Genomic DNA, 12,500 nt, shown 5'->3' on the forward strand with positions numbered 1-12,500 from the left:
ACACTTTGAATTTGGTAGGAACACTTTGAGTTTGGTAGGAACACTTTGAATTTGGTAGGAACACTTTGAATTTGGTAGGAACACTTTGAATTTGGTGGGAACACTTTGAATTTGGTAGGAACACTTTGAATTTGGTGGGAACACTTTGAATTTGGTAGGAACACTTTGAATTTGGTGGGAACACTTTGAATTTGGTAGGAACACTTTGAGTTTGGTAGGAACATTTTGAATTTGGTAGGAACACTTTGAATTTGGTGGGAACACTTTGAATTTGGTAGGAACACTTTGAGTTTGGTGGGAACACTTTGAATTTGGTAGGAACACTTTGAGTTTGGTAGGAACACTTTGAATTTGGTGGGAACACTTTGAATTTGGTAAGAACACTTTGAGTTTGGTAGGAACACTTTGAATTTGGTGGGAACACTTTGAATTTGGTAAGAACACTTTGAGTTTGGTAGGAACACTTTGAATTTGGTGGGAACACTTTGAATTTGGTAGGAACACTTTGAATTTGGTGGGAACACTTTGAATTTGGTGGGAACACTTTGAATTTGGTAGGAACACTTTGAGTTTGGTAGGAACACTTTGAGTTTGGTAGGAACACTTTGAATTTGGTAGGAACACTTTGAATTTGGTAGGAACACTTTGAGTTTGGTAGGAACATTCTGAATTTGGTAAGAACACTTTGAATTTGGTAGGAACACTTTGAGTTTGGTAGGAACATTCTGAATTTGGTAGGAACACTTTGAATTTGGTAGGAACACTTTGAATTTGCTAGGAACACTTTGAGTTTGGTAGGAACACTTTGAGTTTGGTAGGAACATTCTGAATTTGGTGGGAACACTTTGAATTTGGTAGGAACACTTTGAATTTGGTAGGAACACTTTGAGTTTGGTAGGAACACTTTGAGTTTGGTAGGAACATTCTGAATTTGGTGGGAACACTTTGAATTTGGTAGGAACACTTTGAATTTGGTAGGAACACTTTGAATTTGGTAGGAACACTTTGAATTTGGTAGGAACACTTTGAATTTGGTAGGAACACTTTGAATTTGGTAGGAACACTTTGAATTTGGTAGGAACACTTTGAATTTGGTAGGAACACTTTGAGTTTGGTAGGAACACTTTGAATTTGGTAGGAACACTTTGAGTTTGGTAGGAACATTCTGAATTTGGTAGGAACACTTTGAATTTGGTAGGAACACTTTGAATTTGGTAGGAACACTTTGAATTTGGTAGGAACATTCTGAATTTGGTGGGAACACTTTGAATTTGGTAGGAACATTCTGAATTTGGTAGGAACACTTTGAATTTGGTAGGAACATTCTGAATTTGGTAAGAACACTTTGAATTTGGTAGGAACATTCTGAATTTGGTTGGAACACTTTGAGTTTGGTAGGAACATTCTGAATTTGGTGGGAACATTTTGAATTTGGTAGGAACACTTTGAATTTGGTAGGAACATTCTGAATTTGGTAAGAACACTTTGAGTTTGGTAGGAACATTCTGAATTTGGTAGGAACACTTTGAATTTGGTAGGAACACTCGAACTCTGAGCCTCATCAGCAGTCCACCAGGCATAGACACTGTTTGACCGAGACGCAACTTGATTCAGCCACGTTCTCTCCTGATTGGGCAAACGATCAAGCTGACTGGTCCACTCAGTGCTGTTTCAGTGTGAACATGCATGTGATTAGCTGAGCATCATCACATGGTAACGGTGCCTGGTGGGTAAAGGGTGGAGATTTTTATGATCCCCCAGGTCAACATATGTGCAGACCTGCTTGTGCCTGAACCCCCTTCATGTGTATACACACCCAGAAGATTAAATATGCATGTTAAAGATCTTGTAATCCATGTCAGCATTCGGTGGGTTATGGAAACAAGAACATACACAGCATGCACACTCCCGAAAATGGAGTATGGCTGCCAATGTGGCAGGGTAAATAACCAAACGGTTGTACACATAAAATGTTACATGCCTGAATGTGTATGTGTGTGCATGAAATCTGACTGAATGACACAGGAAACGAATGATGAGCGCCCATTGGCAGCTGTCTGTCAGCTCGATCCAGGTGACAACCTGTTGTGTAAATGACCCCGTGTTTGTAAAGCGCTTAGAGCTTGGTCTCCGACAGAGGATAGGTGCTACATAAGTATCCATATCAATCAATCAATCAATTTTCAAAATACTGATTCTGCATTTACATAGGTCGGAGTGATTTCGCTAATTTGTAGTTTATGTTATTGTTTGCAATAACAATAATAATAATAATAATAATAATGGATACTTGAGCATTTACCTCCGTAAGCACCGGTAGCTCAAAGCACTTTACACAAAACATTATACACGTATGACACTACTTAGATAAGGAATGATGATAATAATAACAATAATAGCAACAACAATAACAAAAATAACCGCCATCACACACACACACACACACACACACACACACACACACCAGTTCCCCCACATCACTGACCGTGTGTCTTGATCTGGTTCAGCAGAATGTCCAGGACAATGAAGGTGCCTGTTCTCCCGATACCCGCACTGTGCAACACACACACACACACACACACACATGTATACACACAAACACACACACACACACATGTATACACACACACACACACACACACACATGTATACACACAAACACACACACACACACACGCACACACACACACATGTATACACACACACACACACACACACACACACACACACACATGTATACACACACACACACACACACACACACACACACACACACACATGTATACACACACACACACACACACACATGTATACACACACACACACACACATCACACACACAAACACACACACATCACACTCACACACACACACACCACACACACACATCACACACACACACACACACACTCACACATACACACACATGTATACACACACATACACACTCACACATACACACACATGTATACACACAAACACACACACACACATACACACACACACACACACACACACACACACACACACACTGAATGAATGTATGTCCAAAAGCGTGGCATGCACGTCCCTGCATCCAGCACAAGTTAGTATACACGCCAACACACACACACACACACGCACACACACTCATGAGGGTTATCAGCACATGTAAACCTAACTTCACATCCACCTACCCACCCACCCACACAACCACAATGCCTCCCCTCCCTCTTGTCACCCCACATCCACACCCCACCACACCCACACCACATCACCCCACATCCACACCCCACCACACCCACACAGCACATTGTCCCTCCCGTTGCCCCCCTACACTTCACACCCACATCACACCACACCACACCCACACCACACCACACCACACCCACACCACACCACACCACATCACACCCCACCCACACCACACCACACCACACCCACACCACATCACACCCCACCACACCCACACAGCACATTGTCCCTCCCGTTGCCCCCCTACACTTCACACCCACACCACACCACACCACATCACACCACACCCACACCACATCACATCCATACCACACCACTTCACACCCACACCACACCACACCACACCACACCACACCCACACCACATCACACCCACACCACACCACACCACACCACACCCACACCACATCACACCCACACCACACCACACCCCACCCACACCACATCACACCCACACCACACCACACCCCACCCCACACCACACCCATACCACACCACATCACACCCACACCACATCACATCACACCACACACCACCACACCACATCACACCCACACCACATCACATCACACCACACACCACCACACCACATCACACCACACCCCACCACACCACATCACACCCACACCACATCACACCCAGACCCCACCCAACATGTGTCAGGCAAGTCCACCTGTTGTGTTTTCAACCATGTGCAGCACGCTCCCTACCCACCAAGCCACCACACACACAGACACACACACACACAACCACACACACACACACACACAACCCCCCACAGTCCTGGCCCAACATTCCTCCACTCCTTACAATCCACCTCTGTCCCCAGCCGACCCCCACCACCACACCCACACACACACCACCACCACCACACCCCTACACACCACCACCCACCACACATCCTCACCACCACATCAGACACCCACCACCACCACCACAACCACCACAACACATCCCCACCACCCACCCACATCCCTACACCCACTACCAACCCCACCACGACACCTGATACCCAGCACCACACCTGACACCCCCCCACCCACAACCCACCCCCCTAAAACCCATACCACCCACCCCACCACCCACATCAAATCACCACCACCTACACCCCCCCCACCCACCACCACCACCCACAACCCACATTCACAACCACACCAACAACCCACACACCCCAACCCCCAACAACAAGGCCCCTACTCCCCCCCACACACCCCAACCCCCGACAACAAGGCCCCTACTCCCCCCAACACACCCCAACCCCCAACAACAAGGCCCCTACTCCCCCCAACACACCCCAACCCCAGACAACAAGGCCCCTACTCCCCCCAACACACCCCAAACCCAGACAACAAGGCCCCTACTCCCCCCAACACACCCCAAACCCAGACAACAAGGCCCCTACTCCCCCCAACACACCCCAAACCCAGACAACAAGGCCCCTACTCCCCCCCCCCCACACCCCAAACCCTGACAACAAGGCCCCTACTCCCCCCCCCACACACCCCCACCCCCAACAACAAGGCCCCTACTCCCCCCCCCACACCCCCACCCCCAACAACAAGGCCCCTACTCCCCCACACACACACCCCAACCCCCGACAACAAGGCCCCTACTCCCCCACACACACACCCCAACCCCCGACAACAAGGCCCCTACTTCCCCACACACCTCAACCCCCGACAACAACGCCCCTACTCCCCCCCCACACCCCGACCCACCTGCAGTGCACGATGATGGGCCCGGCGTCCGGCACGTCCTCCTGCTGTGTGTTGACCATGTGCAGCACGTGCAGCACGCTGCCGGGGTCAGAGGGCACACCGTAGTCCGGCCACGTGTGGAAGTAGAACTGGAAGATCTTCCGCGGCTCTTCCGCCACCTGCAGCAGAGGGGATAGCAGCCCAGTGGTTAAAGCGTTGCACTTTCAATCTGAGGGTCCTGGGTTCGAATCTTGGTAACGGAGCCTGGTGGGTAAAGGGTGGAGATATTCTTCTCCCAGGTCAACATGAGTGCAGACCTGCTTAGTGCCTGAACCCCCTTTGTCTGTATACACACGCTGAAGATCTGATACACACATTAAAGATCCTGTAATCTATGTCAGCATTTGGTAGGTTATGGAAACAAGAACATACCCAGCATGCACCCCCCCTAAAAACTGAGTATGGCTGCCTATCTGGTGGGGCAAATAAACAAAACATTCATATACGTAAAATGTTACATGTCTGTCTTGAGTGTGTATGTGTGTGTGTGCCTGAAATCTGATTTAGTGACACAGGTAGGCAGCCTGTTGTGCAAATGACCCCGAGTTTGAAAAGCGCTAAGAGCTTGGTCTCCATCCCAGGATAGGAATTGTATAGGTATCCATATCAGATAGGAGTTATACAGGTATCCATATCAGATAGGAGTTGTACAGGTATCCATATCAGATCGGAGTTGTACAGGTATCCATATCAGATAGGCTCTGTACAGGTATCCATATCAGATCGGAGTTGTACAGGTATCCATATCAGATCGGAGTTATACAGGTATCCATATCAGATAGGCTCTGTACAGGTATCCATATCAGATCGGAGTTGTACAGGTATCCATATCAGACAGGAGTTGTACAGGTATCCATATCAGATAGGTTCTGTACAGGTATCCCTATCAGATCGGAGTTGTACAGGTATCCATATCAGACAGGAGTTATACAGGTATCCATATCAGACAGGAGTTGTACAGGTATCCATATCAGACACGAGTTGTACAGGTATCCCTATCAGACAGGAGTTGTACAGGTATCCATATCAGATAGGCTCTGTACAGGTATCCCTATCAGATAGGTTCTGTACAGGTATCCATATCAGACAGGAGTTGTACAGGTATCCATATCAGACAGGAGTTGTACAGGTATCCATATCAGACAGGAGTTGTACAGGTATCCATATCAGACAGAGTTGTACAGGTATCCATATCAGATAGGAGTTGCACAAGGTATCCATATCAGATAGGCTCTGTACAGGTATCCATATCAGATAGGTTCTGTACAGGTATCCATATCAGACAGGAGTTGTACAGGTATCCATATCAGACAGTTGTACAGGTATCCCTATCAGATCGGAGTTATACAGGTATCCATATCAGACAGGAGTTATACAGGTATCCATATCAGACAGGAGTTGTACAGGTATCCCTATCAGATCGGAGTTATACAGGTATCCATATCATACAGGAGTTGTACAGGTATCCATATCATACAGGAGTTGTACAGGTATCCATATCAGACAGGAGTTGTACAGGTATCCATATCAGACAGGAGTTGTACAGGTATCCATATCAGACAGGAGTTGTACAGGTATCCCTATCAGATCGGAGTTATACAGGTATCCATATCATACAGGAGTTGTACAGGTATCCCTATCAGATCGGAGTTATACAGGTATCCATATCAGACAGGAGTTGTACAGGTATCCATATCAGACAGGAGTTGTACAGGTATCCCTATCAGATCGGAGTTATACAGGTATCCATATCAGACAGAGTTGTACAGGTATCCATATCAGACAGGAGTTGTACAGGTATCCATATCAGACAGGAGTTGTACAGGTATCCATATCAGACAGGAGTTGTACAGGTATCCCTATCAGATCGGAGTTATACAGGTATCCATATCAGACAGAGTTGTACAGGTATCCATATCAGACAGGAGTTGTACAGGTATCCATATCATACAGGAGTTGTACAGGTATCCCTATCAGATCGGAGTTATACAGGTATCCATATCAGACAGGAGTTGTACAGGTATCCCTATCAGACAGGAGTTATACAGGTATCCATATCAGACAGGAGTTGTACAGGTATCCCTATCAGATCGGAGTTATACAGGTATCCATATCAGACAGGAGTTGTACAGGTATCCATATCAGACAGGAGTTGTACAGGTATCCATATCAGATCGGAGTTGTACAGGTATCCATATCAGACAGGAGTTGTACAGGTATCCATATCAGACAGGAGTTGTACAGGTATCCATATCAGATAGGAGTTGTACAGGTATCCATATCAGACAGGAGTTGTACAGGTATCCCTATCAGATCGGAGTTGTACAGGTATCCATATCAGACACGAGTTGTACAGGTATCCATATCAGACAGGAGTTGTACAGGTATCCCTATCAGATCGGAGTTGTACAGGTATCCATATCAGACAGGAGTTGTACAGGTATCCATATCAGACAGGAGTTGTACAGGTATCCATATCAGATAGGAGTTGTACAGGTATCCATATCAGACAGGAGTTGTACAGGTATCCCTATCAGACAGGAGTTGTACAGGTATCCATATCAGACACGAGTTGTACAGGTATCCATATCAGACACGAGTTGTACAGGTATCCATATCAGAACAAAACAGCCACAGGAATGGGATTCCTGTCACCACCAGGAGGATGGGGGTGCAGGAGGAGGGGGGTGCAGGAGAGGGGGGTGCAGGGGGGTGCAGGAGGAGGGGGGTGCAGGAGGAGGGGGTGCAGGAGGGGGGTGCAGGAGAGGGGTGCAGGAGGGGGGTGCAGGGGGGTGCAGGAGGAGGTGGGTGCAGGAGGAGGTGGGTTCAGGAGGAGAGGGGTTCAGGAGGAGAGGGGTGCAGGAGGAGAGGGGTGCAGGAGGAGGGGGGTGAAGGAGGGGGGGTGCAGGAGGAGGGGGGTGCAGGAGGAGGGGGGTGCAGGGGGGTGCAGGAGAAGGGGGGTGCAGGAGGAGGGGGGGTGCAGGAGGGGGGTGCAGGAGGAGAGGGTTGCAGGAGGAGTGGGGTGCAGGAGGAGGGGGGTGCAGGAGGGGGGTGCAGGAGGAGGGGGGTGCAGGAGGTGGGTGCAGGAGGAGGGGGTGCAGGAGGAGGGGGTGCAGGAGGAGGGGGGTGCAGGAGGGGGGTGCAGGAGGAGAGGGGTGCAGGAGGGGGTGCAGGAGGAGAGGGGTGCAGGAGGAGGGGGGTGCAGGGGGGTGCAGGAGGAGGGTGCAGGAGAGGGGTGCAGGAGGAGGGGGGTGCAGGAGGAGGGGGGTGCAGGAGGAGGGGGGTGCAGGAGGGAAGGAGGGGGCTGCAGGAGGAGGGAAGGAGGGGGGTACAGGAGGAGGGGGTACAGGAGGAGGGGCGTGCAGGAGGAGGGAAGGAGGGTCTGCAGGAGGAGGGGGCTGCAGGAGGAGGGAAGGAGGGGGGTACAGGAGGAGGGGGTACAGGAGGAGGGGGGTGCAGGAGGAGGGAAGGAGGGTCTGCAGGAGGAGGGGGGTGCAGGAGGATGGGGGTGCAGGAGGAGGGGGGTGCAGGAGGAGGGGGCTGCAGGAGGAGGGAAGGAGGGGGCTGCAGGAGGAGGGAAGGAGGGGGCTGCAGGAGGAGGGGGGTGCAGCACTGTGGCCAGGCAGTGCTTGGGAGAGCAGCCTCAATTTCACAAACACAAATCTGCAGTACATAAATAAACACAACAAAACAGAACAATACAACACAACACAAAATAATGCAAAGCAACGCAATTGCAACGCAAAGCAATGCAACACCATAACACCACACACAACACAACACAATGCAACGCAATATAATGTAATACAATGCAATGCAATACAATACAATACAATACTATACAACTGCTGTCTTACCATGGAGTAAGCTACTTTTTAAAATGAAGACTTTCATGGCCATTTCTTCCTTTTAACACATACTGGAAAGGACAAAAAAGGGATTTGGCAAACCCAGTTGGCATATCTTTACTTCACCACAACTATACTCTGTGGGTGTATGGAAAACACACACACACACACACACAATAATAGAATAGATGAAACAGAATAATTATAAAAAAATTATTTTAAAAACCCGCCCCCCCCTCCCACATTGTACGTGTGCACAGTTTGTGTTTCTTCACGTCCCGTTCCCCCAGCAAAGGGATCTGACCTGCCCGTCCTTGGCTTCCCGGATCAGGAGGAGTTCTCTGCGGATGTAGTCGCTCTCCGCCTTCTCGTTCAGATACTGTACGCGGAAGGTGGCGTTGTAGGCCGCAAACTCCCGCTCACTGTTCTCGTCCGGCCAGTACTTGGCCACTTTGCTCTGTCAAGACAGCCACCTTGTGTTTTGGGGGGTATGGGGGTTTGGAGAGAGAGAGAGTGTGTGTGCGTGTGTGTGTGTGTGTGTGTGTGTGTGTGTGTGTGTGTGTGTGTGTGTGTGTGTGTGTGTGTGTGTGTGTGTGTGTCAAACTCCCGCTCAGTGTTCTCACACACACACACACACACACACACACACACACAAACACTCACACACACCCACATACACCCCGCCCCCACGCACACACACATACACCCCCCCCCCAACACACACACACATACACCCACATACATACACCCCCACACATACACCCCACACACACACACACACATACCCCCCATCCCACCCCACCCACACACACACACATACACCTATACACATACACCCCTACACACACACGCACATATGCACCCCCCACACATACACTCACACACACACACACACACAGTCACACACACACACACACACACACACACACACACACACTCACGCACTCACACACACACACACACACACACCCTTCACCGCTGACCTTCCCGCGCTCCACTTCCTTGGTAGTCATGACGATGACCCTGGAGTTGTCCTGCCACACCATGCGCCAGAAGTCAGTGGTGGTGCTGTGCAGACAGCCCTGTGTGGCAATGTACGTCTTCTTCGGTTCCACTGTGTCCTCTTCAGACTGCAGGAACAAGAGAAAACAAGCATATGGTCTCAGAAAGGAAAAAGATCGGAGCACATCACTCCTCTTTTGCAACATCTCCACTGGCTCCCTGTCTCACACCGAATGAAGCAAAAGATGACAGCACTCTGTGTTATAAACGTATTCACAAATCTACCCCTTCCTAATCCTGTGGCTGCCTTCACCTCTGCACCCCATCTCCCTCTCTACCATTGGCTTCGGATCCACTCTGCTTACGCATACCCAGATTCATGCACTCCACTGTCGGCCGCCGTTTGCATGGGCAAACAACATTTAGGCAAAAGCCAACAAGTTATAATACAACTTAGTGAGAAAGGAAAACTATATGTGCCCACTGCAGGATGGAAATGGCCATGCTCTATCAAAGGGAAGCAACTGGGTGTTACTGATAAATCATGGGCACTGAGACAAACACAGAGAGACAGGCAGACACTCAGGCAGACAAATACTCCGACAGACGGAGAGATGCACATGCACACACACGATTACATAAGGAAAAGACAATGAGTAAATAGATGAAATAATACCAAAGGCTTTTTTTAACATGGCTTATTTGTCAAAATGAAAGTGAGAGGTTTTTGCCTAAATTTAAGAACCTGCTTCTAGAAATTCTTCTCTTCTTTTCAACATACAGAATACGTCCATAGCAACATCTCCAGTTACACTCACAGCTCTGTTTGTTAACAACTGCCCCTCAGCCAGGAAGAAAAAAAGGCAAAAAGACATAAAGACAGACAGGCAGGCAGACAAATACTCAGACAGATAAACAAACAGCCTTACTGAGATGTAGTTGGCGTTGATGTAGTCAGACCCGACAATGTTGGGATCCCCGTCGTTCAGAACCACCCGCGTGTGGTCGACTGCACGCATCAGTTAAAAAAACACACCACACTTGAGAATCGACCTAAAAAAAATTTTTTAAGGAAAAAAAGAAATAAAAAGTCATTCTTTTTTAGCTTTTCGATCTTCTTCTTCTCTTCTTCTTATTCCATCATGGGCTGCAACTCCCACATTCACTTGTATGTACGCTAGTGGGCTTTCACCTGTATGACCACATCAACTCCGCCATATAGGCAGCCATACTCCATTTTTGGGGGTGTGCATGCTGGGTATGTTCTTGTTTCCATAACTCACTGAACACTGACACAAGATTACAAGACCTTTAACGTGCATTTTTGATCTTCTGTGTGCGTATACACATGAAGGGGATTCAGGCACAAACAGGTCTGCACATATGTTGACCTGGGAGATCAGAAAAATCTCCACCCTTTACCTACCAGTCGCCATTACCAAGATTCGACCCTCAAACTGAAAGTCCAACGCTTTAACCACTCAGCTAATGCGCCCATTGGGATCCTCCCCAAAAATCACTGTTCTGAAACCCCTCCCAGGCAGGCTGCTCAAGCTGTCACCTGGAGGAGCTCACAGGGTTCAAACAATTCACCAGTAACTATTCACCACACGTGTGTGCCCCAGGCCTGGATTTCCTGCATAAAACGCATCCACCGTCGTTGCACTTTTGCCACACAAAACAACACACAGCGTCCCAAACTCCCCCCCACATCCCCAGCCCCCCACCCCATTTCCTGTCACCTGCCACTACAAGCCCCCTCCACCCCCATCCTCCACCACCCCCCTTCCCACACACCTTGTATATTACAGCGTGGATCTCTAAGGGCCTATAGATAGATGACAATAAAGACATGGAAAGATGCTGTAAAATCGTATCACTGACAGGTACACAAACAGACAAGCATGCACTTAAGGCCTGACAAGCAAGTGGAGTTGTGATGCTGTCAGGCATCTGCCTAGTAGATGTATATGGATTAGTCCGAACGTAGTGACGTCTCCTTCAAACAGTGAAACTGAAACAGACAACACATACATGGAAAGATACTCTAGAAATATGGTAGCACTGACAGTGACACCACAAACCACATGGACCACAATAAAGGCTGGCAGACAAATGACCTTCATGGCAAGATGTTCTAAGGGCCTAGAGAGATATGACACTGCATACATGGAAAGATAGTCTAGAAATACTGCTAGCACTGACGTACACGGCAAGATGTTCTTGTATCAAGATACTCTAGAAATATTGCTAGCACAGACGTACATGGCAAGATGTTCTTATATCAATATATATGTTCTTGTATCCAGATACTCTAGAAATATTGTTAGCACTGACGTACATGGCAAGATGTTCTTGCAATGTTGTATCAAGATACTCTAGAAATATTGTTAGCACTGAGGTACATGGCAAGATGTTCTTGTATCAAGATACTCTAGAAATATTGCTAGCACTGATGTACATGGCAATATGTTCTTGTATCAAGATATATGTTCTTGTATCAAGATACTTTAGAAATACTGTTAGCACTGACGTACATGGCAAGATGTTCTTGCAATGTTGTATCAAGATACTCTAAAAATATTATTAGCACTGACGTACATGGCAAGATGTTCTTGTATCAAGATACTCTAGAAATATTGCTAGCACTCACGTACATG

At 48.1% G+C, this 12,500-nt stretch overlaps 1 protein-coding gene across 1 annotated transcript in view; it reads right to left on the minus strand.

Annotated features, from left to right (window-relative positions):
* LOC143301973 (tyrosine-protein phosphatase non-receptor type 11-like) overlaps positions 1-12,500 on the minus strand; it is a 37,492-nt gene that overhangs the window by 6,637 nt on the left and 18,355 nt on the right. The window contains exons 8-12 of the mRNA XM_076616455.1: positions 10,770-10,849; positions 9,822-9,968; positions 9,143-9,295; positions 4,952-5,109; positions 2,486-2,553 (exon numbers count right to left, since the gene is read on the minus strand). Coding sequence (XP_076472570.1) covers positions 2,486-2,553; positions 4,952-5,109; positions 9,143-9,295; positions 9,822-9,968; positions 10,770-10,849 — 606 coding nt within the window. The remainder of the gene's footprint in view (positions 1-2,485; positions 2,554-4,951; positions 5,110-9,142; positions 9,296-9,821; positions 9,969-10,769; positions 10,850-12,500) is intronic.

The sequence above is a fragment of the Babylonia areolata genome, chromosome 28, assembly GCF_041734735.1.
Source record: "Babylonia areolata isolate BAREFJ2019XMU chromosome 28, ASM4173473v1, whole genome shotgun sequence".
Classification (NCBI taxonomy): domain Eukaryota; kingdom Metazoa; phylum Mollusca; class Gastropoda; order Neogastropoda; family Buccinidae; genus Babylonia; species Babylonia areolata.